Source organism: Drosophila melanogaster, chromosome 3R (genome assembly GCF_000001215.4).
Source record: "Drosophila melanogaster chromosome 3R".
In the NCBI taxonomy this organism is placed as follows: domain Eukaryota; kingdom Metazoa; phylum Arthropoda; class Insecta; order Diptera; family Drosophilidae; genus Drosophila; species Drosophila melanogaster.
The window spans coordinates 9,803,484-9,828,854 of NT_033777.3; the positions used below are offsets into that span (position 1 = coordinate 9,803,484).

Consider the following 25,371-nt stretch of genomic DNA (forward strand, 5'->3'; position numbering starts at 1 on the left):
TTGTCAAATTTCAAATATTAGCTTATACCTTGTGTATATAATATAAGTATGTATATTTAGTTGTTTGTCCAAGTCAAGGGCGACGTTATTTGCTTGCATAGGTAACACATTAAAATCAATTTCTACATAGTATAGTCGCACGTCGAGGACGCACTTAAATTTTTGTTAGTAAAACAATACAATCGGATGTTCGTATATTTCATATAGTTGAATATAGAATATAGTATGCAGTATTTATGTGGTTATTTGATCCGTACAGCGATAAATGGCCTACGATGGTGAACCGTTGCGGAAAACACGGGCAAACAAATATAAATAAAATGTAAGGCAATAAAAACAAAATACTTAATTCACACACGCAGTTATCGGATAATGTCATCTATGCAATAGTTATGGGTTTTGCGTTACTTACACCTAGGCTACTACAGACTTAAATTATAAAAATGATTCGCATAATTCGAATACTCGGCCCGAAGACAAACTAAATACTAAACTTTTCATCAACTTACTGAACTAAAATGACACATGGCTTGTTTCTATTTCTCGCTTAAGTTTGAGCTACAAATTTGTTCTACAACATTTAGACATGAAATATTGCTTGGTATTTTACGCTTGGTAAAAGGCTTTTGATTTTGTATGTTGTCCGTGTGCTGCATCCGTAGAATTCTCATGAATATATATATATATATATATATATATATATAAAGTGTGCTGTATATGCTGTATAATTATGTTATGTGTTTACTATACTCGTATATTCATAGGTTAGTTTGCTGAAGCATTGGCTGCCGCTAATCTAGTTTGTTGTTAATACTTAGAATTGCTTTCTTCGAATTGTTGTTAGTCAGGAGGGGGGACATCTTACTCGGTTCGCCTGTGTATGTGTAAATCGCTTATGAATATATCTTATGCCTACACGTAGTTTATGTTAATTGATGTACTTTTAAAATCTCTACTAATCTACATTACAAAATTGTTTTTCACTGGGTTTTCGAGAGGGCTCTATCGCGCCTCCTTCGTTTACATTTTGACGTACAAACAAATGCATTGTGTATTTAAGGTGTTGCTCCTCTTTTTAGTTTTTCATTCGTTGTGACATAAATGGGAAAAGTTTCAGTGGTTTTTGCATTGATTTATCCGTAACATACTCAGTTAAAAAGTGAAAACTTTGCGTGTGAGTTCGTGTTAAACTAAATTGCACATTGAGTAAAATTTTGAACGCAAGAATAATTAGTTATTATTTACATACAATTAATTGTATTGTGTATAGTTTTTTTTTTTGTTTGTTGGGTTTGGGTTTCTTTTGAATATTTACAGCAACGCGTGAGATGTGCGAGAGATTTGAGAGATTGGCCTTAACGACTTAAGATATATCTATAGTGGATTAGCTGCCGTTGGGGGTTCTCTAGTTGACCATCAGTGTGTGTGATTCCATGGGGGCTGCCGAGTCGTAGAGTGTGTCCGTGTCCTGAGTGGGTTCGCCCTGCAGTTGACACTGATTGGACAGGGTGCCAGCACCGCAGTCGCAAAAGAAGCTGCAAGATATATAAAAAAAATATATTATTTATTTATAAAATATAAAAATACAATGTATTAGTTCTTCTCTGCTCACTTACCGATCGTGTCGTATAAACTCGACGTCATGACCAGCATGACAATTCTTAATGCAATTGACGCATATGGCATTGCGGTCGGTTGTGTTGCAGGTCTGGCAGCGGTAGAAGTCGTGCATGGGAAAGGAGGTGTAGCTGCTAATCTTGTACAGGCACTGCCCGCTGGATACGGCCTTTTCCACCTCGTCCTCGTTGTTGAAGATGTTGTTGCCCCGCGTTATGGGCTGAACGCCGCTGGCTAGGCACAGCCCACCAAACTTGTTCTTGAATATCTGATTATGCTCAAGCGTGGCGGTGGCATTGTTGGTTATCTCCACGCCCGCCGCTTGGCCATCGTAAATGCGATTCCGTCGCAGGATTGGGTGGGATTGTGTCGAGATGAGTACACCGGCCTGTGTGTTGCGGAATATATCGTTTTCCTCAAGGATGCCCTTGCCGCCGTTGAAGATGCAGATGCCGCCATCACGACCGTCATAGATCTTGTTGCGCTTTAGCGTCGGATTGGAGTCCGTTTTAATCCAAACACCGGCCATGGCATTGTCGAATATCTCATTCTGCTCCAACAAGCCCAGACCACCATTATACACCAGTACTCCACCATTCTGTCCGCCCCAGATCTTGTTGCCGCGTATTACTGGATTGCTGCCCGTGCGGATTTGCACTCCCGAGTACAGGTGGTTGAATATGTCATTGTCCTCTAGCTTTCCATGCCCGTTGTCATAAAAGTAGACTCCCACTTGCTTTCCCGAATGTATTCGATTGCGTCGCAATACTGGAGTGCTCCCAGTGGTTATCCACACGCCAGCCAGTGTATTGGAGTACACCTCGTTCTCCTCTATCAGCCCTTGACCCTTCTCGTGTACATATATGCCGCCGTGTTGGCCATGATGGATCTTGTTGTGACGCACTATGGGATCACTATTGGTGCGAATTTGAATCCCTGCCAGAGCATTTCCGTAAATGTTATTGTGTTCGATAAGACCCCGACCCTCGCCAAAGATGTACACTCCTCCTTGGTGTCCGTTGTAGATCTCGTTCTTGCGGATCGTTGGATTGCTGTTGGAGGTTATCCAGACACCTTGACGACAAAAAGCGTGTGTTAGATACCATTAATGATCTAGTTCTGGCATTGTTAGCTTACCTGCAAAATTATTTGAATGAATTCGGTTCTCTATGAACTGACCAAGTCCGTTCTCGTGCACATAAATGCCGCCCGTCTGGCCATGATGGATTTCACACTTAACCACGGTAGGATTGGCTCCGGCCTTAACCTCGAAACCAGCTATACGATTGTTGTGGATATCATTCTTCTCAAAGTAGCCCTAAAAAAGGATATCAAACATTAAAATAGTTAATATGATGTTAATGTTATATTCCAAATGAATTACAATGAGTTGTGGTAATACAATTAGCTTCAGCTTACCATTCCATTTTCGAAGGTAAAAATGCCCACATCCCGACCGTGGTGTATGTGGTTCTCTCGCATAATCGGACTGGCGAAGTTCTTAACCCAAATGCCCGCCAGTGCGTTCCGGCTGATCTCGTTGTGCTCGTATGTTCCCTGGGCGTAGTCGGTGACGTATAGACCTACATTTTCGCAGTCGCTGATATCGCAGTTTCGAATGACGGGATTGGCGTTGACCCCGCCCACACAGACGGCAGCACCCACCACCGAGGTAGAGCGAATGATGCAATTGTCCACAGTTGGAGAACAGTTCTCGCCGATGTCCAGGCAGTAGTGCTTGTGATGCGATACTGTTGATGTAACTTCAGGCGAAAACTTGAGTGTGAGGTAACCCACGTAGGCGTACTTGGCCCCCTCTACAAACATCACAGTGGATCCGGCCTCCCGTTCCAAGATCACTGATTCGGCAACGTTGCCAGGCGCTGCACCAACAAGTGCCACGTCCGAATCGATGAACAAATATTCCCCCTTGTAATGACCAGCATGTAGGAATATCAATGGTCCAGGATGCTCGGTCGGAGCCACTTGTTCCTCATAGATGTTGACCAGTGCGTTAACGCTGGCACCACCGACTCCCGCTGACGCACTTGTGTTGGACAGTCCGGCGGATACCACATTGCCGGCTCCTGCACCGGCTGGCACAAAAACTCCTGCAGCCGCTCGCTCTTCTGGGTAATCCAGAGCCGCCTGAATGGTGTTGAAGAACACAATACTACGGCCAGAGCTGCGACGCTCCTGGTAACCGGGACGCACGTGCACACCGCGGTACAGCTGGCGGAAGCTCTCTTTCCACGGATTAGCGTACTCCGACTCTTCGGGCTTCTCAAACACGAACTTGCACAGTTCCGGGTTGAAGAGCGGCAGGTCGTACTCAAAGACAGACTGATAGAGACGCTTCCACAGCTCCGTGTCGTTGGCAATGGTGTTAAAGCGCTTACATACAAGCGCCAGCCGGCATAGGTCCTGTTCCATAAGATACGAGAAGATGGCCAGCAGTACCTCGTCGGGCAGTTCATACTGAAGGTACTGGGCCGCTGTGGGCGCACAACCTGCTCCGCCGGACGCAGCTGTTCCAGCTCCGGCTGCTTCACCTGTGGCACCTGCAGACGGTCCCATCTCTCCGCCTTGTGTGTAGAGGCGTCGAGATCTTTTCCTAGCCGGCAGCATGTAGTTATTATCCTCGATGGCAGCGCCAACCGGCAGTGCTCCACAATGCTGTTGCGGCACCGAACTGTGGACATTGGGTGGCTGCGCCAGAGTGGCTCCAGTGGTGGGTGCATTGTTCACCGGAAAGGTGGCGCTGGTCGAGGGCGCCTGAACATTGGACGAGGAGCTCGAGGACGAGGCGGACGAAGACGACGAGCTAGAGGAGGAGGACGATGAGGAGCTGGAGGGCGAGGCACCCGGATTAACCAGTGGCGGGGAGCTGCTCGATGGTCCCACGAGTATTGCGGCAGCTGCTGCCACGGCGGAAGATGAACTAGTGGGCCACTGTTCGTGGCTGCTAGCGGAGATCTTTCGGCGCAAGTCGTACGGGCTCTGGTGACTACTTCCGGCAGAAGCGGAGGCTGCAGCTGCTGCGGCGGCCGACGTGCTTGCCGTACTAGATCCGACTGTGGCGCAGGTGGACTTCGAAGCGGTGGTGGAGGAGGCTCCTAATGCCGGTGGCGTTGACTGGCTGGTGCCGGCGCCCGAACTCTCAGTGGTGTCCATCATTTGCAGGGCATTGTAAAAGCTGCCAGAGAAGCCCGATGAAGCTGCTCCGCTGGATCCACTAGCTCCTTGGCCGCTGTCAAAGTACTCTGCAGAACTAGAGGCTCCTGCTGCAGTAGGTCCGGCGGCTGATGCTGCCGCCGCTGCAGATCCGGATGTGGAGGTGGCGCCACTGCTTCCGCTACTGCTGGCGTTGTTGTTGCCAACGCCACCAGCCCCGGAACTACTGGCGGCATTGCTGTTGGAACCGGATGCACTGGCTCCCGCACCGGCGGCGGTCACGTTCTGCTGAAGCATGGGGTCCATAATGTTGCCCGTCGGCCGGTTGGGCATTGCTATCCGGTTGGCTCCTTTCCGTCGGGAGCGGCGCACGTAGGTGCGCGATGAGGTGAATGAGGCGCTCGGCATCTTCGCTTCACCTGCCCAGCGATGATCAGTTTTCCACGAGTTAATCAGACCCAAAGACTTTTGCGTTTGAGTTTTCACAGTTTTCCAACCCCATATGCACACGCACTCACACTGGCATACACACACTGCCACATGCACATGCACAATTTGGCGACGACTTTTCGCTCTTTCTCTCGTTCCCCTCACTTCGCTTTCGATGTGGAGTGCCACCGATCGGTTCGGATTGGCTGGCTATATCCTTGGACCCTTCGATTGATTGTTAATTTAGCTACATTTGCTAAAGTTTATCCGTCTGCTGACTGCTCTTCTTATTGCTAGCGAGTGCATGTGTATGTGTGTGCGAGTGTGCCTTTTTCGGGGTTTCTATCCTTTGTCTCTCCTTTGTTTTGTTTTATTTGGTTAGAAGAGCACCGCTAGCGTACACGCTGGTCTGCTCCGTCTCGCTCACTCATTGTTACTCCGTCTCCCCTTTAATTCGTCTTCGCAGCAGACACTCTGATTTCTTTTCGCTTGTTTCGCGGTCCAAATAAACACTTTTCACAATGCAAATACGCAAGTTCTATCCAATAGCTTGTGCACTTGACACAATTGAACACTTTTATTCCAAAATTTCAGAAGCGAAACCACCTATACTCGGAGTTTTAATTTTAGCGTTGAGAGTGACCGCTGCTCGACTGATGGAAAATACCAGCTAGCAACGGAAAAAAACCGACAGCGCCTTAAAGACGTTTGGTATTTTTTGGCATCGTTTTTGTGAAATCGATTTTAATATCGATGAAATTGATATCTTTTTGGCGCGTATTCAAATGCTTCGTGTCTATTTTAAATTATAATGCACAATTAAATGTATGCTTTTACCGCGTTCATAAATCTTAAACATTTTAAATTTTATAAGTTTTAAATGTTTGCATTAAGTTGTACTGATTTTGGGAGCGCGTGGTAAACAGCCAACATGCAACCAAACACATCAGCTGCAGCATATCGACAATTAAGGCCGCGTCACGCCTCCTTTGGGTATAAGTTTCATTGTTCACCTGCTTGTCATTGCCGTTTTGCGCCATGTTTTGACTGCTTCATTGAACGAGTGCCCAACATTGAACTTCGCACACGCGATTGCATCGACTATGGGAAATTGAACTTAAATGTTTCTTTTACTGAACTTGTGACCCAAATGCCAAAAGGCACGTGTCAAATGTTAAGCATACTTTTTATATAAATAGCACTCTTTGGAGTTCGCTGTCCAGCTGGATTCCAATTATTAAACTTAAAAGTTACAAAAATCAGACGTAGTTTCGAAATAAAACTAATTAGAGATAAGAAATAAATAATTTTTTTTTGTTTCAATTTAATTGTGTAGCACCGTATTTGACACTCTCAATATACAAACAAATTGAAAAGAGTTAATCTTAGATTTTACTTTATTCGTTCACTTTTATAGTTGAAACATGGGCCATACAGCTGCCCTAAGATGATTTGTTAATCATTTGTTTATAGTTTTTCTCGACCTATTCGTTGTGTCCTCGTCCACTCGTCGTTTTCCGTAATTTTTTTCCGGTTTTCGCCACTTAAACCAGCTTGTAGTTACGAGTGTTGTTTTGGTCTGCGCTTTGTGGTGCCCATTTAGAGGTTCTACTTCCTTTACATTCCCTCACCCGGCGTGAATGATAATGGCATACGCATCCCTTTGGTCCGACGCCACCGAAAAGGGGGGTGGGTGGGTTGACTATGGCCATATGTTCTCGGGGGGTCTGGTGTCCTGTACTCCCCGGCATCTCCTCGCCGCTGACCTCAATAATAATTTCGTCTAATTGCTTCGTAATTATGCCGCGCACATGCTTTTCTTGATTCGCCCGTTGTTGGTAATTCACTTGGCCCCCACGGTTACCTTCCTATCTTCGCTGGTGCGTGCTCTCCTCTCCTTTGAGCTCTCGAGGATGTGAACGTGAATGTGGGTGGCCTCAAGTGGGCGGTGGTCGGTGGCCTCCGGTGGGTGGAAGCGTCCGAGTCAACCATTTTCGCATATTATTATTTGTCTCCTTTGTTTTGCGCAATTTTTCGTCATTTGCTTCATTTTCTGTCATTAGAGGCATTTAACTTTTTGCTGTTTTGCCTCTTTTCCGATTTGCCTTCATTATTCAGGCGGCCGCCAGTGCCAGTGCCAGTTTTCGCATTTCGGATTCAGGCCGACGAAAAAACTGAGCAAATGGATTTTCCTGTGGTCAAGCTGAAAGCAGGGCAAAGGTGGACAATTAAATTATTATTGCCGCGATATTTAGTCGTGTAAACAACATTAATGTGTCGAAAATAATAACCACTACCATATTCTTTTAAAACTTTTACTTTTACTTAAACTGAAATCCTCTGTAATGTATGAAATTCTCCATATGTGCTTTCTTTTTAAGTGCACCTCATTTAGGAGCTGCTACCTTTAAGAAATTTTCCTTTCCATACCAATTTTCTTTTGGGTAGTGGCAACCAAGGAGCGGATCAATGTGTGTCAATGGGCCTGTTGCCTCCAATTGAATCCACCTGTCCGCTGGCGGAGTGCCGAGCTGCATGCCTGACATGCAGCAGAATATGCCAAGTCATTTAGATGGAATCGCTCACATTTTTAATGACAACTAATGCGAGTGCCCTGCACCACCACCACCAACAACATCACCATCAGCACCACCCTTCGCCAACCTAGTTTTTGGGCCCGGCTTAATCACATTTCCAGGAGCTCTCTTTCGGGCAAAAGTGTGTATGTCTAATGCGCAAAACTTTTAATTGAGTTTAAAATTGCATGAAGAAGGGACGAACCGAAGGTCCTCTGCCAATGGAAATCGGCAAGCGTAATTAAACGCGAGTGCGTGTGTACATATGTATATGCGCGCTGTTTTTGAAGTGTGTCGGTTTCAATCTCGGTAAATTGCCCATGAAATATTAACTCAACCATAATGAGACGCAATTTGCGTATCTTTCGCAGTTTTGCCAACGAAATTTGTGGCAGGCGTGTAAAATGCCACACATTTGTGCAAGACAAAGGTTGTACCATTTGAATTATAAATGCTGTGGTTTTATGTCTTTGACCTTTTTACCACCTGATCGCATCTGATGCACCTGTCCGCTCAAAATACAATGGCAAAAAAAAAAAAGGAAGCGCCATAATCCTGCTTATTCCGCGCTCAAAGGACACTTTCTGTGACCCAATTATGGCCATGAAATTGTGACACATTGAGGCCTCGCTGCATTCGCCCTCGTCTTTGTACATTCCCTATAATCCAGTGCGGAATGAAAAATGACTCAATTTGCAATGGCCGGCGCACAACAGCACACCTTATAGCGGAACACAATCCCCCCAATTGCCACATATAGTGACCCATCCCATCCCATTCCATCCAGCACCAGTGTCATTATTTTCATTTCCACCGCAGCCACAGCTGCTTAATAAGAAGTAATTCTACCTTCCACACGGTTAGTTAGTGGAAAATGTCTTGGCTTATGGGTGGAAATTCCCCCCCTTTTCTTCGCATCGACAAATGGCTTTTTGGTGGCATGGCACGAAAAAAAATCGAAGTGAAAATGTATGGATCGCATTTTCCGACTGCCAGATATCCGCTATTGAGATTCACAACATGGTGCACCATGCACCATGTCAAAAGTTGTTTAATTGGAATTCTCACTGGCGTGAACACTACGTGCATACGCGTTCAACACGATGCGTATAAAACAATTTACAAGCGGCAGAATCGATGTTTTATTGCCATGCTGGCGATTTGCAGTTCAAGTGCAGCGCGCAAAAACTTGAACTTTTGTCATAAAAGTTGGAATAGTTATACTGACCGATTGGTGAGTGGAAAAAAACGGCTTAGTGTTTCTGGTAAAAAAAAAAAAACAAAAATATTGTCTTATTGGCTTAGTATATATGCTCTGAGTACTGTGTGTACTGAGCAAGTGTATACGTACTATTGCAAAATTAGAATTTATGTTAATGCCGCTCTTCTTTATGCTACGCGACCAGCTCGCATTTCCAATTCAATGGAAGCGCATTTGGTTGAACATAAAAGACTGAACTCTGATTAGTTGCCAGTGAAACATTACCTCGAGTGGAAGCGGATTGACTTTAGATTTTCGTTTAGAATGGCCGATTTACTCAATGGAACCCTAATCATTTCGGAGGATCCTGTCCGCCTGCCACTCATCGGAAGTCCATGGCCATCGCTGACCATCGTTTCGCTCTATCTGCTGTTTGTCTTGAAGTTAGGCAGGAAGTTCATGGAGAACAGAAAGCCCTACGATCTCCGCAGAGTCATCAGGGCATACAACATTATGCAGATTGTCTACAACGGCGTTATTCTGATAGCGGTAGGTACATAGAACCCAGACGGTCATAAGTCACTACAGAATGCACCATTCTGCATAATCATTAATGTGACATAAAAATCAGATGATCTTATAAACTTAACTCAATGATCTTAATAAATCTTAAAATGATCTTAATAAATTAACATAGAGGCAACATAAAAATATAGACTGTGTTCCATACTTACCACATCCTTTGCTTCCAGGGTCTTCACTTTTTGTTCGTCCTGAAGGCCTACGACCTGCGATGCATCACCAAACTGCCGCTGGATCACGAGCTGAAGAGCCGAGAAAGATGGTTGACCTACTCGTACTTCTTCAACAAGTTCATGGATCTGCTGGAGACTGTGTTCTTTGTGCTGCGCAAGAAGGATCGCCAGATATCCTTCCTGCACGTCTTCCACCACCTGGTGATGTCCTTTGGCGGATACCTGCACATTACCTTCAACGGCTATGGAGGCACTCTGTTCCCATTATGCCTGCTCAATGTGGCGGTCCATGTGATCATGTACGCCTACTACTACCTGTCCTCCGTCAGCAAGGATGTGCAGACGAGTCGGTGGAAGAAGTACATCACCATTGTCCAGCTGGTCCAGTTCATCCTGGTGCTGGCGAACTTTAGCTACACCCTGATGCAGCCCGATTGCAATGCCTCCCGAACTGTGATATATACTGGCATGTTCATTTCCACGACCTTCATCCTGATGTTTGCCAACTTCTACATTCACAACTACATACTGAATGGAAGCAAACAGAAGAGCGCGTTGAAATCCGATTGAGGCCGCAAATCCTTTGAATGACGGTGACTGTGTGTTTCGCGATACCGACTAACTAATAAACTTGCATTGGAGCACTCAGCACCAAGACTCTACTGGGCACCGTATTCACAGCTATCTCAGCACTAGCCCTGGCCAAGTTACTCGCTAGTCTTTTAATATCTTGAAGTCACTTAGCATATCCACGAGTTGTGGTACTTGAAAATCAAAGCGTGGATAGAACGCTTCCCGAATTCCCATTTAAAATGCACACTACGGCATACGAATGTAAATGCTCCATTTAAAGAAACATTGTAACAATTTGTGCCACTTAAGGTCGAGAGCCTAATTTCGAGTTTGGATTAGTCACTATCAATCGCACAACTCGATTAGATTCGCCATGTTCGCTCCGATAGATCCTGTAAAGATACCCGTTGTAAGCAATCCATGGATAACCATGGGCACATTGATTGGCTATCTGCTGTTTGTGCTCAAGCTGGGCCCCAAAATCATGGAGCACCGAAAGCCCTTCCATTTGAATGGCGTCATCAGGATCTACAACATATTCCAGATCCTTTACAATGGTCTAATACTCGTTTTAGTAAGTATTTGAACTGGGGCTTCTGGACATCTGCAGGTTCTGATGGGAGGATGCTACTTTTACAGGGAGTTCACTTCCTGTTTGTCCTGAAAGCCTACCAAATCAGTTGCATTGTTAGCCTGCCGATGGATCACAAATATAAGGATAGAGAGCGTTTGATTTGCACTTTGTACCTGGTGAACAAATTCGTAGACCTTGTGGAAACCATTTTCTTTGTGCTCCGCAAAAAGGACAGACAGATATCCTTCCTGCACGTCTTCCATCATTTTGCGATGGCATTTTTTGGATATCTCTACTACTGCTTCCACGGATACGGTGGCGTTGCCTTTCCACAGTGCCTGCTAAACACCGCCGTCCACGTGATTATGTACGCCTACTACTATCTATCCTCGATCAGCAAGGAGGTGCAGAGAAGTCTCTGGTGGAAGAAATACATCACAATTGCTCAGCTGGTCCAGTTCGCCATTATTCTGCTCCACTGTACCATCACGCTGGCACAGCCCAACTGCGCGGTCAACAGACCCTTGACCTACGGATGCGGATCGCTTTCAGCGTTTTTTGCAGTGATATTTAGCCAATTTTATTACCACAACTACATAAAGCCAGGAAAGAAGTCAGCGAAACAAAACAAAAATTAACTAAATTTAAACTAAATCATGAGTACAAAGCCTAAAGATTCGTGAAGCAACAATAGCCACAGCCTATTTTTGAATATTTCATATATGATTTTATGGGGTAAATGAATTAAAAAACATTTGTTTTCTTGGCGTCAAACTATTTTTGAAGGCAGTCTCACCAGTGTCATGCAAAGGGTAGTTATAAAAATAGCTAAAAATCGAATGCATAAAGGGGAAACGCAGGCATGCGACTGCTAAGGGAAGTGCATGCACAATGCACGTTTAATGTCATTTAAAACGGCAATTACTCAGCACGCTCGGTGGCTCGGCCAGTTGGAGGCCCCATTCCAGGGGCCAAGGAAGGACGAAGGACGAAGGACTAAGGACGAAGGACCCGAAAAGCTAGTGCCCAACCAGGAACCACTGCACTTGACTGCGGCTTCGCTTTAATGTTGCCGCATGGCCGCAATTATTCAGCTGGCACTTTGACTCTGATTCGCCGCATGCGATTCCTATGCAAATTCGGCCGGCCACGGGTGACCCTTCCGGTGCCATAAATCGCCGGTGCTGGGCCAGGCTCGTTCCTAATATTCTAATTAAATGCAGCATGGAATGTCCAGAGACGTGCTCGGTCCAAGTTCTGCGGAGCATGCAGATCACGTGCCAAGGGGAATCCCCTCGATTCGACGATGGAAACCACGAGTAGTCGAGATGTGGCCGATGGGATTTATTCCGGACGGAGTCTAACTCCTTGACCTTTTCGACTGCATTTGAATTAACTGTCGATGCATTTGAATTCATCTATTATTCAAACGGCGCATATGCAAATTGTCGAGTACACTCAGAGAAACCAATGATGTATCACTTTATAATTCAAATTTAATTTAAGAAGCCAATGTATTGTAAAAGTAATAATAAAATATTTGTTGATTACAAATACATTCTTATTAAATAATACAAAAAAAAAACAGGATCAAAGGTGGGAATTTTATAACAAAAATTGTATGAAAGTTGGAAAGACACTCTTCATTCCTATGCACCCCAATAGTTATGTACATACGAATTACCAGTTTTTGATCACAGTGTAGCAGGTGCATTCAGTTGACCTTGCCCTTGGACTTGACCTCTTTCGGCCGAATGTAGGTCTTTATGTAGAACTTGGTGAACATCAGAAACATGAAGGCGCTGGCCGAACTTATGACATAGATGACACCCCGCGACGCCGAGCAGTTTGGCTGGAAATAGGTGTACATGCAGTGCAGGAACATCAGGAGGAACTGCACCAGCTGGCCCAGGGTAAGGTACTTCTTCCACCAGAGGCTCTCCTGCACATTCTGGCTCTGCGACGAGGCGTAGTAGTAGCCGTACATGACGATGTGCACCAGAACATTGAACATGCAGATCAGGAAGACATGGCCACCAAAACCGTAGAATCGGATCAGCATGTGCGAGGTGAAGACCATGAAGACGTGATGGAACACATGGAGGAACGTGATCTGGCGCTGCTTCTTGCGCAGCACAAAGAATATGGTGTCCATCAGGTCGAGCACCTTGTTCAGATGGTACATGTACGACAGTGTCCTTTCCGTGGACTTTAGCTCATGATCCTGCGGCAGGACTTGCATGCAGCTCAGGTTGTACGGCTTCTGCACGAATAACAGATGGATGCCCTGGGTAATATGGAGCAATCCATTGAAAACGATTAAAAAACTGTGTATATCGATATCCTTCGACTTACGTACCCACACAAAAATCACCGAATTGAACAGGACTTGTCCGATGTTGTAGAACTTGAGCACACCTCGCAGCTGGAGTGCCTCATGCTTGTCCATCAGCTTCCTGCCCAGCTTGAGCACAAACAATAGATACACCGTGATGATGATCACCGAGGTGCGGATACTGCCCGCCAGCGGCAGCTGGACAGGATCGGCGAAGGGCTTATCGAACACCTCGAACATTTTCGCGCACGACTTAACGAGTGACTTGACTTTTACCTTCTGTGATTTCTTTCTTTCACGATAGCCACTATACTATTACCTATTTGCTAATTACATTAGTGCAAATTTCCGGTATGTTTAACCCACTATCAACCTTCAACTTGAATACTTAAAGCTTTGCAAATCGAACTAAATACAATATAAGTAACAGTTCAACTACGTTTTTATTTTCAACATTTTATTAATCAGCAGTGCCATTATTTACAAAATTACTCCTTTTGACATTATTGTCAATACAACAAAAAAAGTGTTCTACATTTATAAAATACTGGCGAGACCCAATTAAAGGGGTATTTTGCATATTTAATAGCATTAAGCAGTCGAGTGGATAGAGAGTTCTAGAAACCAACAAATATCTCCCATTGCTTTATGTAAAATATATATCTATGTATAATATACGATATATACAATGATATAAAACAAATGAATTTGTTGTATCAAAAGCATTTATTAATGACATTGATTAATGTAAGGAACAGTGATATTAAATCTTAATTAGTTTTGCTCATCGGCCCACCGCCGATTTCGTTTTCTTGGGAAGAATGTAGGTGCGAACGTAGAAGTTACTAAATAGAATTATAAATACTACAGATATCAGTGAGCCCCAAGTTGCCGATAATCGTGATGTTTGACAATCAGTTTGCCGGAGGATATAGACGCTGTGCGAGAATATAATAACAAATTGGACAAGCTGAACGACTGTGATGTATTTCTTCCACCAGAGATCGCCACCCGAGTTCCGATTGAGGGACGACTGGTAGTAGTAGGTGTACATCATGGTGTGCACCACCACGTTGAAGGTGATCAAGAAGAATCCATGGCCGCCGTATCCATAATAATACATGTACAAGAAGCCTATGTACACCATGTATACGTGGTGGAAAACGTGCAGGAACGATATCTGGCGATACTTCTTTCTGAATATAAAGAACACAGTCTCCAGCAGATCCATGAGCTTGTTGAAGAAGTAGGAGTAACTGAGCCAACGCTCCCAGTTCTTGTACTCATGATCCAACGGCAGATTGGATATGCAACTGAAGTTATAGTTGCCAGGACCAAGCATGAAGTGCACACTCTTTAAATTTGGAGATACATATAATGAATATTAATATATTTTTGTTAAAAAAAAGAGCATTACTTACAAATATTAACAAAATGACATTGTATGCGATTTGCACGATGTTGTAGATCTTGATAGCTCTATCCAGATTGTAGGGCTTTTGATTCTGCATAAACCAAGGACCCACTATTTTTATGAAGACTAGATAGATTCCAAGGATGGTCAACACCGGCCAGTGGCTGCTGGTCAACGGAAGACGCACAGGATCCGGTGGCGATCGATTCAGGAAGTCCAGCATATGGGCAAACATGTCGGATATCTAAGTGTTATCGACGTCGGTGGAATAGCGACTGATGTGGACTCCGGCCGAGAACCGAGAAATGGTAATCTGCTCGTTTTCGAGGCTGATTTAAGTGTGTGTTTCTATTATACAAATACCTACATACGTAAGTAAAACCTATTACGCCGACCATATAAGAGGGTATTGCGGTCACAAAGTAAGGAAAATAGGTTTCCATCGCTTGGAATGCCGGATATGTTGAACATCCACTGTCCCCTGGTTACGAAAGGTAAAATAATGGCATTCGTATTTAGTTTTTAATGTAGTCCAGTTTTAAATGCAGTCCAGTTTTTAATGCCTTTTGACGTAATAACTTTAACGTATTCTAAGATCAATCGATTTTATATAATTCTAACCGTGTCACTTCTAATGAAGTTTACTTACACTTTGTTTGATATTGATATTTTCGTAGTAATAGCATACAATTTCGGGCAAAGTCTTGTGTTATTCCACCTTTTCCATCATAATATTCATCCGAATATCAGTCATTACTAGTAAACAGATATACAATTCAAATACATCTTTATGTTTTTTATTAGCTCTAAAATTAAAATAGGTTTCTCTATAGAGATCTAAATGCTGCACAGAACAAATCTGATGACTGGCTCTAGCTTAGATGTTTTTCTGTTTCCTTTTCTTGGGTCGAATATAGGCATGAAAATAGAAGTTGCTAAATAAGATGATGAACACAACGGAGATGCTGCCGGCACAGGTCGCCGAGAACCGGGCTGATGGACAGTCCGGTTGCTTTAGGGTGTAGATACTATGCCCCAGAACGATTCCAAACTGGATGAGCTGAACGATAGTGATGTACTTCTTCCACCACAGATCGCCCTTCGAATCGCGATTGAGCGACGACTGATAGTAGTAGCTGTACATCATGATGTGCACGACGACGTTGAAGAAGCACATAAAGAACCCATGACCACCGTATCCGTAGTAGTACAGATACATAAAGCTGAAGTACAGCATGTACATGTGATGGAAGACGTGCAGAAAGGATATCTGGCGATCCTTCTTTCGCAGCACAAAGAAGACCGTCTCCAGCAGATCGAGCAGCTTATTGAAGAAGTACGAGTACGTAAGCCAGCGCTCCCAGGTCTTGTACTCATGATCCGGCGGCAGGTTCTTGATGCACTTAAAGTTATAGTCTCCGGGTCCCAGCATGAAGTGGACAGCCTGTAAAGTGGAATTTCTATATTAAACAATCCGTGATGGTTGATATTTTTGGGGGGAAACTCACAAAAAAGCACATGATGACATTGTACACGATCTGCATGATGTTGTACGCCTTTATCAGACCGCGAAGGTCAAAGGGCTTTCGATTCCGCATGATCTTTGGACCCGCTATCTTTACGAAGAACAGGTAGGTGGCCAATACCATCAGGACGGGCTTGTGGCTGGCCAGGAGTGGCAGGCGCACAGGATCGGGTGGGGATTTGCCCAAAAAGTCCACTAGATCACCCAACATTGCGATTGTGTGTGCTTACCGTGGATCGATGGAAATGCGACTAATTTTATTGTGGTTTATAAGCTTCGATAAACACGCTTAATTGGTATGGTAATTTAGGCGTGAGTACGGCAAGTAGGGTTTACCAATACTCGAAGCATGCGACAAATGCATGATTTGTATTTAATTTGAAGAGCCTGAGGAGGCAGACAGTGAAAGTAACCATGAAAATTGATTCCCCTTGGCTTTAAATCAATACCAATAATGCAAAACTTTCCACGTACCTTCGCAACTTTAAACATGATTATGAAAATTCCATTAAAAGTTTAATGGGCTCCCGGGAAATGTTCGAAAATCACGCACATGCGAAACGAAAGCGGTACAAAAAGATGGGCGGCCATTTTCGTATCGCATCGGGTTACGCAGTGGGCGTGGCCAAACTGCAACTGCAGCAACTTCCATGCAAAGCGGATGCGAAAATGGTACATAAACAAATACCGCCACATCACGCACATCCAGTGCAACAAAAGTGGCAACAGCCATAACAAATTTAGAACTAAATACGGGTCGCGGCATCTAGTGCACTTATTTAAATGCAATAGTGGGTTTTAATACAATGTACATACATATATGTGTCGAAATCAACTTTAAAAGAGTCTACCAATTTCGTTTTGTGCTTTTTATTAAGCGCTTCAATAGATGGCAATGAGCATATGTCGAAACTAGTTTAATTAGATACCAGTCGCTGCCTTATAAAACTGAAAAATCAGGCCAAGTACATATCACTCGTTGTCGGCTGTCTCACTAATGGCCACATACTTCCGATTCTTAATTATCACAGTTTGCATGAGTAAAGGTGTGATAGTCGGCATACGATGCACCTTAGGTGGATCAATTGCACGTGGATTGTAGCTTTTGAGAGGGCGCATTTTCTTTTCCTTCTTCTCAGTTTCCACACATTGATCAACTGCTTTCTTTGCTATCCTTTCGCTTTTATCCTGGCACGTGATCCTTTTCATTTTCGGCTGTTTGGCAACTCCGTTCTTTTTAAGATTCTCAGCTTTAATTAGCTGTTTTTTTTCCTGAAACGTGCTCTTAAAGCATATCTGCAAGATTTAACATAAGTTTACAATTTTCACATAACTAGTAACTTGCTTTCATACTGGACACACGTAGATTAGCTTTAAGGTCACAGGATCCTTTGCCATCTTCCTGGTTCTTACGTTGCACAAAGAACAGGTGGAAAAAGGCGGCATTTCTAAAATGATTTTCTTAAATAATCTAGCAAACTGCAACACGTGACGAATAGTAAGACCTTGTGCAGCTATCTGTTTTTTTTGACACTGGCAGCATTGTTTTCGCCATTTTCGATAAGCCAATTAATTTTGGTATTTCATGAAGATGCCAGGGCTGCGGAATTTAAACTTAAATGAAATCCGAAATCCGAATGCATCCCTAGGAATGTTATCAACATTCATTAGCATTCGTTGCCAAATTGCTCAACTTTTTAAGTGCTTTGATTTGCATTGCATTGTGAGTGGAAAGTGGAAAGTGGACATGAATGTGGATGTGGGAGTGGGGTATACATATAACGCTGGCTTGGCAACTGCACCCAGTTTTCAAGTGCATCTGCATTCGAAGTTGAAAGCTGGTACCGAATCCTGTGTAGCTGTGTAAACGACCTTTGATGTGGGCCTGGTTGGTTGGTTGGTTGGTTGGTTGGTTGTTCGGTTGGTCGTTGGTTTAGTCTCGACTCGTATTCGCATTAACGCCATTAGGCCAATTTGGCACTTTGCCCTGGCCCCGAAAAGGCGCGCACGGAGAACTTTCACAAACAAAAGGTAACAAACGGCGTCAGGATGTTGCAATAGCTCTCCTTCTGCGCCACCTCGAAAGCCACCCGAAAAGCAGCCAAGAGTCACCCAACTACTCCGTTCCTCCTTGCCGTTCCACTCCATGCCACTCACATGCCAATGCCCGTGTAAATAAAAGTCAAGTGAGGAAAACAAATAAATTAGAAGCGCATCCTCCGCTCGTTGGCAACGGGCATTTCTCTTCGTTATTGCGCGACTGCCTTTAATTACGACACCAGGCGGCTGAAAGGAGCTGGAGATGCTGTTGCAAAGTCCTGCCCGAGTATTCCCCCACTCTCCCCAATTTCCACTTTCCAGTGCACCCCCCCCGGTTTGCCCAGTGCCACCTCGTGCTCCGTGCTCCGCCACAGCGTAGCATCCTCAATTTATGTTTATTTGAAAGCTGTTGCACTTGACTAATGTCCTCTCCGTCTGGCCTCTCATCCTGCCACTTAGCAGGATGCGGCGACATTCACAGGCTCTTGGACTTTGGCCATCTGGTATTTAAGCCATCAAATCCACATCATTTTGGCCAGCAGCCCGTGTTCAGGATGAGCATGTGTCACCCAAATGGTTATCAGAAAGGAATGCTTATTGATTTTTACTATGTTATAAAATATTTGTTAAATTTGATATATATATAATTGCTTACATAGGATAAGTTAACTCATATAAGCTTGTTCCCAAAACGACTCCATCAATAAATAAATCGATCTATTGATCCACAATCCAAGTGGATCCCTTGCCCTGGACTTCCCGGAATAAATTCGAGTGTAATTGACGGCGCATTTGATTTATTAGTTTTCTCATTAAACAAATTGTTGAACAATGCCGGGCAAAGAACAATACACTGTGCGACATTCCATGGTACACGCACACATACATATAATATCTCGCCCAGCACTTGGGTTTATTTATGTAGATTGATGGTCATTCGTGTAAACACATCCATTGACGTAAATTTGAATAAACATTTTCATTAGCCAAATGTCCATGAGCCCCTGGAGACAGTCGGAGCTTGATATCTGATGGGCAATGGACGATGGACGATGGGCAATGGACGATGGTAATGATGACCTGGCAATCACATTTGCTCAATTGGATTCGACTTGGTCGCTGCCCGGATTTTGGGTAATTTATTACACCGGCTAAAAGTACCAATTACAAGGCATCCGATTCAATCCTTTCCACGATTCCCTGGTGAGGAATTGACCTTCGGTCAAATTGGTAATGACCCATTATCACATAAACATAAACATAAACAGCTTTCAGTTTTTGGAAAAAAAAAGTTTACAATTTACCAAAAGGTGTATAAATACTTTATTATATCACGTTATCATTTATATGTATATTTCTCAGAAATATTTGTACTTTCTTTTGTATTAAAAGTGGATAGCAGCTACAAATTTCGTTTTCTATTTTCGCGCTTATTGTATTTATTTTCGTCATTGATCTCTGACGAAATGGTGGGTATATCTGCAAGCAGGTCAATATTTTTCTGAAACATCAGCATGTCTGCATCGACGATATCCGGTATATTCCAATAGTCCTCATTGACTTCGTATTTTGGATTTTTGTCATAGAAGGAACCGGTGAGTACGGAAAGCTGTAACTGCTGGCGAATCTTCTGGAACAGCTCAAGTTTCTGTTGGCGCTGCAATCTCACCTCGGCAATCACGCGTTGAAAGGTGGGGTCCATATGGCTCTTATCCTGGGCATCCGAACAGCGAGCAATGTTCACAAGGAAAGCCTTCGATTGGTCCACGGTCAGTCTCAGTCCGTCCATTGGTTTCTTTCCGGCCCAAAGAGTTAAGCAGCGGGCACACAATCCAGTCGGAAAATGGTATACCAAATTGGAGCACATCTCACATTTGGTAATTTCCAAAAGAGGATTACGGCGGAGTGGATCCATCGTGTTAATCGCTGGCAGGTCTTTAGCAAATGCAACTCCCTGCGAAATGTTCTCTGTCACTTCGATAGTCTTGAAAACGGGCCACTTTTTTGCGTAACCTCAAAAAAGTTCGATAAATGAAATCTCTAAAATAGGGTTAACACCTTTACAATGGTTTCTTATTGGAATTTTAGTCCCTATTGTTTTTGAATGCAAATCAAAAACTTGATTGACCGTTAAAAAATATTTTTGGCACGGTTATATTTTTAATAGTAATTTAGCAGTGCCTGCAATTTTTGTGTAAATACAAATTACACATCTTTTCCATCAAGTAATTGAAATAAAAAAGTTCCCCCTCCGCCGGCAAGTAGTTTTCCACCCATTTTGTCAGGTGAATTCATCCACATTTATCAGCTGTAAAAATCTTCAGCTCCCAAAGCAAGGACTTCTTAAACCTTAACTCTTTTGGAGGCCGACGCTGCTCTCTTTTTTTTCTCCAGCTCAGAACGGAATTCGTTTAATTTGTTAAATTGAAATTATGGTAATTTCCTGCAGTCATGCGAACCTTTTCATACCCGTTCGTGTCTGGCCGGAACCAATGACGAGAGGCCTGGGCCGGATGGAGGGGCCACCCAACGTTGGCTGATGGCTGTTAGCTAACCGAAAGTCAAGTTCATAAATTTGAGGCCCACGGTGCGAGGAGAACTACCTGTCCAGGTTTTGGTGGTCGCACTCATTGCAGCAGCACGCCTCATGGCTCAATCCGCCTGCCCCCCAATCCTCGTGTCACCCTCCTGGCCCATGCCATTTGCCTGACGCCTCCAATCCGAAGGTTGGAGCCCGGCTAATCGATAGCTCTCCATGGCGATGGACGGGGTGGGTGTTGATTTATGGCATTGCCGACGCACCGAAACTCGCTCCGAGATCCGACGAAAGTGACACATTAATGTGTTCAATTGAAGTGCCAACTACCTGCCGCTTTGTTCCTCCTCATCCGCAGCGCAGGTGGTGGAGGAGGAGGACCAGCCAGGACAGTTGGAAACAAAAAGCGCCCCCGGTGCTCTGGCAGCTTGTTAAGCTCGTTGTTCTCTCAATTGCTCCTCCAAGTGGAGCCCTTCCTTCCAATTTGCGCATTTTCAAGCCATCAATCGCTAGGATACAGCAATCAGTGGTGGGTAGGGTACAATGTCTTCATATGTGATATGTTTGTAAAACAACTCAATATTACAGATATTTAAATGAAATATTTACCTTCGCTTGAGGTTAGATATTTTATATACCCAAGTGTATGTAGATACGGGAAAGATTTTCCAATGGCTACTAGTTACCTGTTGAGCAAACGCGTAGCCCGAGGAGCTGCGTTCTTGTAGCGATTTGTGCTCGCAACTTTGTGGCAGCTTCCGTTATGAGGGACTCGCTTCCTGCCACACTAATCGATGAAGGATCAACTGGGGCCTACGGTTATGACATCGTTCCCTAAAAAACTTTTTCCCACCCAATGTGTTTGTAGTATTCCAGCACAGAGAACGACCGCTGAGTTGGGCTAACTCAGTTTTCGGGTTGCGTCGGGCAAACAACTTGAATCGAAGGCTGTGGCTGCTGTTTGCTGGATCCTTGGTTTCTGGCAGAAACCACGGCAGTTCTTTTTTCCCATACATATGCGAACACAACAAACGCACCAAGCGATGGAAAATCAGTGGAGTGGGGGCGACCAGGGTTTGTGGCATGGAGATTGTGTTTGCCAATGCTGCAGCTCAAGTGTAAACATCATCTGGTGGCAAGGATGTGCGGATGAACTTTCCCATAAGGCGGGGAAATGAGCACAGAAACAAAATTCTGCGCGGGAAGGATATACTGGTTGAAAAAAGTTCTCGATGTTCTTAGAAAACTTTATCATTGAATTATGAAAACTGCAAATTCTCTGTTGAAATATTTTATATTGCGAAAAAGGAGTCTTGGATGTGCAGCAAAAGAAGTTGGTGCATTTGCTTTGTTTGCTCCAAAACTTTCGGAGTTATAAACTATGCTTGCATACTTTTAGGAACATTTATTATTAACGAAGTTTAAAGCCTTTCAATATGTTCATAGCTCCAGTGATTTCGCCAAGTGTAGGTCGTCTTCCCATCCCTACCAAATCCCCTGAGCCGAGATGTTGCACGTGTGTGCCCCTATGCGTTGGCTTCTGGTGCCTCCACCAGCGATGGATGCCTTTGATTTCATTTCACTTCATTTCATTTTGTTGCCGGTGGAGGCAAACTCGCGGCTGCGTCACCACACGGCGCACCACCCAATCTCGCACCACCCAATCCACCACCTCGATTGTTCCTTCCCTGAACTCATTTTGCATTTGAGGATAACCAGCGGCCTGGAATGACGGACGGCGGATGGCATCGGATAATCTTTGCCGCCTGGTGATTTTTGCATGGAGATCTCCGGGGACTTCTGTTATTTAGTTGATGGAATTAAAAAGCCAGGTTTTGAATCTGTTTTGTTATGTTCGTTTTTAATTTCTTTCAATAATATGTATGTCTCATTTATAATTCAATATGCGTTCTAGTTCTATTATTTTCCATTATTCCTCTCGTCGTTATATGTGGTATAAATTAATGTCAATTGTTTAATGCGTGTGTGGTGTGTGTCCGCTTCAAAATGCCAGACAGGCTCTTAAGTTGATCGAATTTATGAAAAAAAAACGAATTTTCTTGCACTGACTAAGCCAATTTGCGGTGTATAAAAAATCATTGTGCACACAATTCGAATTCAAATTCCATTATAATAACAACAATGATAATAATAACAATAATAGTAAGAAATACGCGAATGTTTATTGCATTATTTGCGGTAACAACAAAACCAATTAACGAGCCCCCCATTTGAGGGTGTGTAAAAATGGAATAATTTTCACGGCTTCTCCTCAGTTGGTTTGAATTTTCCTATTTGTTGGTTTACTTATCGTATCGTAGTACCTTTGCCCTCTTGCTGTATCTTAAAAAATGTATTAAAATTAGCTTAACTATCAAAATTATATGCACTTTGTTGTAGCTTCATTGAGTTCGTTTGGTTTGTTCTTTTTTTTTTTTGTATTTTATTTTTTGGTTTCAAAAGTTTCCATTACCAATTATCTAGTCAGCTTATATACATTTGTTGTTATTTGTGTGTTTTCTTTCTGGCTTTAATTGTTATCCTGTGGCTAGGCTTGTCTTAACTATGAACAGTTTGATATTACAAATATAATGCAATTATCCTTGATGCCATTGGTAGCTTTAAATCCTCATTCTCTTAAGTTTAGTGAGTGGCATTTACATGTATCTACATGAATATCAAAAAACTATGCAGGTTCCTCTAAATCCAACAATGTTCTGCAGCTTATACAAATAAATGTTAACATTCAATATCCCCTAATGTCTCCAATCTCGTTTCGTCCTTTTTCAAAGCCTCTGTATCTCAATGTGGAACAGAATAAGCGGGTTTAGTTACAAATTGGGCGCAGCATGTCAATGTCCTTAAGATGGAATGATTGAAAAACTCCCTTTAGAACTTAAATATTGTCAAGCACGATGGGGTGTTTGTGTGTGTGAGTGTCTGTGTGTGTGTGATCAGCCTCGAAATTAAAGAGAATCATAATGCTATAATGCCATAATGCCAAGTGGGATTGTGATCTAACTACACTACTTCTAGGCGAAATGTGCGCTGGCGTGCTCCTTGATTGATGATTGATGATGATGGATGGTGGATGATTGAATCATGATCGAGAAGTTAATTGCTTTTCGTAATTTTTTGTTGTCAACAACAATACTCAATAATATCATATTCCTCTATATATCATTCAAATGATCACAGTCAAAAAACGTTCATTATTGAATTATCCTTTAAACATTTTAACATTTACTACACAACAAAGATTCGGTTTATATACTCGACTAAAAAAGAAAAAAACAAATAAGACAACATTGAGTAATGCAAATAAGAGAAATTTCCTGATTGAAATTTGACCAAATTCTCTCAAATTGGGGCACTTCGTGAAGGGTATACGAATGTCGTCTAAGACGAGCTTTCATAACCCGATTTCTACTGCGCAAACCAAAAGCGATTGATGGTCGGTTGGGTGGGGGTGTTATATAATGTGGGCGGTCGGATTCTATAGAAAATGAGGCGTGGCGTGTCTACATTTGTGTGGAGCGATTAACCGAAGCGTAAAATGTTTTTTTGCCGCTGGCCGAATTTCCATTTGAATACATATTTCCAATTGCATATTCGTAACTTGGTTTTTTTGTTTTTTTTTTTTTTTTGTTGGTTGCATTTGTAGTTTGGGTTGCTTTTGCTTTCCATGTGATTAGCTGAACATTTTATTGTATTTAATTACTAATGCATTACAAACTTATTCATTACCTAATGCAAAATTGTACACTTAACGTTAAGGTTCTCATGTTTTCCACTTTCTCGTTTCTCTTTTTCAGCAGTACAAAATTTATTCATTGCATTTTCTGTTTCTGTTTAGTTGTGTTTTTGTTGTCTCATTTAGCCATTGTTTTACATCCGTAATGATTCTTCACATTTTTTAACTAAATTTACACATTGCCTAATTTCGCATATGGTTTATTCGTACAGACACATACATACATATATGTACATACATATATGTTGCATACGCGGCTAGAGATACAAATACATTTGCCACTGCCACAGCTTAAAACTAGACTTCGATCTATTTCATTAACCGATTAACACTTCTGTTGGTTTCTCCTCCGCGGTCGGCTGGTTTAAAAATCATTTACGCTAAAAAGTAACTAAATTTAATCAATCTTAGGAATTATTCAGTTGGATCAATTATTAATTTATGTGTGTCTGTCTATGTCCTTTTGTTTCTCATTAATCTGATTCATTTCTGCTCGGCTAGGTGCACTAAAACCACTGATAGTTTCGCTCGTCGTATCTTCACTTCTTTTTGGCCATCACCCATCGACCGATCCACCGTTTTTTCATCTCCATTCGAAGTTCGTCTTGGGCCGACACTATGTTGGAAGAACAAATAGATTATCCTTGGCTAGTTCCGCAGGACTCGCTATGAGGTTCTGCTAGAAGTCGCTACTCGTCGAGGGATTCCCTAAATTGCTCTCCACAGTGTCGTCCTTGTGTCAGAGGGGCGGCTTGTAGACTTCAATAGCAGGCGTGAGCATATCCACTCGCGTTGATATCGAAGTATCACTGTAAAGGAAAGAAAACAATTGGTTGAGCTTCAGGTATATAGCATCAAGTGGAAATGT

At 43.2% G+C, this 25,371-nt stretch overlaps 9 protein-coding genes, 2 long non-coding RNA genes and 1 other non-coding gene across 14 annotated transcripts in view; 3 read left to right on the forward strand and 9 right to left on the reverse strand.

Moving 5' to 3' along the window:
• Positions 1 to 2: 2 nt before the first annotated feature.
• On the reverse strand, positions 3 to 5,885 carry FBXO11 (F-box protein 11). Of its 2 annotated transcripts, none has more exons than NM_001275512.1 (4): positions 3,037 to 5,885; positions 2,755 to 2,935; positions 1,617 to 2,691; positions 3 to 1,535 (listed from the first exon to the last, which is right to left on the reverse strand). In NM_001275512.1, exons 1-4 carry the CDS (start codon positions 5,197 to 5,199, stop codon positions 1,406 to 1,408), a joined length of 3,549 nt encoding a protein of 1,182 aa, NP_001262441.1. In that variant the 5' UTR covers positions 5,200 to 5,885; the 3' UTR covers positions 3 to 1,405. The 2 variants fall into 2 exon arrangements, with proteins under 2 accessions (NP_001262441.1, NP_649954.1); NM_141697.2 differs by having other exon boundaries at positions 1,286 to 1,535.
• Positions 5,886 to 6,536: 651 nt separating this feature from the next.
• asRNA:CR44035 (antisense RNA:CR44035) lies at positions 6,537 to 10,446 on the reverse strand. Its single transcript, NR_073992.1, has 2 exons — positions 9,732 to 10,446; positions 6,537 to 7,423 (listed from the first exon to the last, which is right to left on the reverse strand).
• On the forward strand, positions 9,264 to 10,456 carry CG8534 (uncharacterized protein). The gene is made up of 2 exons (NM_141698.2): positions 9,264 to 9,546; positions 9,750 to 10,456. Exons 1-2 carry the CDS (start codon positions 9,322 to 9,324, stop codon positions 10,320 to 10,322), a joined length of 798 nt encoding a protein of 265 aa, NP_649955.1. The 5' UTR covers positions 9,264 to 9,321; the 3' UTR covers positions 10,323 to 10,456.
• A 221-nt stretch (positions 10,457 to 10,677) lies between these two features.
• On the forward strand, positions 10,678 to 11,675 carry eloF (elongase F). The gene is made up of 2 exons (NM_141699.3): positions 10,678 to 10,899; positions 10,965 to 11,675. Exons 1-2 carry the CDS (start codon positions 10,699 to 10,701, stop codon positions 11,535 to 11,537), a joined length of 774 nt encoding a protein of 257 aa, NP_649956.1. The 5' UTR covers positions 10,678 to 10,698; the 3' UTR covers positions 11,538 to 11,675.
• A 769-nt stretch (positions 11,676 to 12,444) lies between these two features.
• Positions 12,445 to 13,496, reverse strand: CG16904 (uncharacterized protein). Its single transcript, NM_141700.3, has 2 exons — positions 13,259 to 13,496; positions 12,445 to 13,186 (listed from the first exon to the last, which is right to left on the reverse strand). Exons 1-2 carry the CDS (start codon positions 13,472 to 13,474, stop codon positions 12,614 to 12,616), a joined length of 789 nt encoding a protein of 262 aa, NP_649957.1. The 5' UTR covers positions 13,475 to 13,496; the 3' UTR covers positions 12,445 to 12,613.
• Positions 13,497 to 13,944: 448 nt separating this feature from the next.
• CG9459 (uncharacterized protein) lies at positions 13,945 to 14,912 on the reverse strand. The gene is made up of 2 exons (NM_141701.3): positions 14,656 to 14,912; positions 13,945 to 14,588 (listed from the first exon to the last, which is right to left on the reverse strand). Exons 1-2 carry the CDS (start codon positions 14,881 to 14,883, stop codon positions 14,019 to 14,021), a joined length of 798 nt encoding a protein of 265 aa, NP_649958.2. The 5' UTR covers positions 14,884 to 14,912; the 3' UTR covers positions 13,945 to 14,018.
• A 518-nt stretch (positions 14,913 to 15,430) lies between these two features.
• Positions 15,431 to 16,394, reverse strand: CG9458 (uncharacterized protein). The gene is made up of 2 exons (NM_169312.3): positions 16,157 to 16,394; positions 15,431 to 16,092 (listed from the first exon to the last, which is right to left on the reverse strand). Exons 1-2 carry the CDS (start codon positions 16,382 to 16,384, stop codon positions 15,526 to 15,528), a joined length of 795 nt encoding a protein of 264 aa, NP_731419.1. The 5' UTR covers positions 16,385 to 16,394; the 3' UTR covers positions 15,431 to 15,525.
• A 636-nt stretch (positions 16,395 to 17,030) lies between these two features.
• On the reverse strand, positions 17,031 to 17,708 carry CG42857 (uncharacterized protein). Its single transcript, NM_001202277.1, has 2 exons — positions 17,527 to 17,708; positions 17,031 to 17,469 (listed from the first exon to the last, which is right to left on the reverse strand). Exons 1-2 carry the CDS (start codon positions 17,617 to 17,619, stop codon positions 17,146 to 17,148), a joined length of 417 nt encoding a protein of 138 aa, NP_001189206.1. The 5' UTR covers positions 17,620 to 17,708; the 3' UTR covers positions 17,031 to 17,145.
• Positions 17,709 to 17,906: 198 nt separating this feature from the next.
• Positions 17,907 to 18,776, forward strand: lncRNA:CR45790 (long non-coding RNA:CR45790). Its single transcript, NR_133371.1, has one exon. It is a non-coding gene; the product is annotated as a long non-coding RNA:CR45790 (long non-coding RNA).
• Positions 18,777 to 19,515: 739 nt separating this feature from the next.
• CG34302 (uncharacterized protein) lies at positions 19,516 to 20,340 on the reverse strand. Its single transcript, NM_001104263.3, has one exon. The coding sequence runs from the start codon at positions 20,126 to 20,128 to the stop codon at positions 19,616 to 19,618; it is 513 nt and encodes a 170-aa protein (NP_001097733.2). The 5' UTR covers positions 20,129 to 20,340; the 3' UTR covers positions 19,516 to 19,615.
• Positions 20,341 to 20,601: 261 nt separating this feature from the next.
• Positions 20,602 to 21,381, reverse strand: lncRNA:CR42858 (long non-coding RNA:CR42858). The gene is made up of 2 exons (NR_037758.2): positions 21,359 to 21,381; positions 20,602 to 21,258 (listed from the first exon to the last, which is right to left on the reverse strand). It is a non-coding gene; the product is annotated as a long non-coding RNA:CR42858 (long non-coding RNA).
• Positions 21,382 to 22,597: 1,216 nt separating this feature from the next.
• Teh1 (tipE homolog 1) overlaps positions 22,598 to 25,371 on the reverse strand; it is a 42,040-nt gene continuing 39,266 nt past the window's right edge. For both annotated transcript variants that reach the window (NM_141702.3, NM_001275513.1), the window contains exon 3: positions 22,598 to 25,312. In NM_141702.3, coding sequence (NP_649959.1) covers positions 25,243 to 25,312 — 70 coding nt within the window. In that variant the 3' untranslated portion in view covers positions 22,598 to 25,242. The remainder of the gene's footprint in view (positions 25,313 to 25,371) is intronic.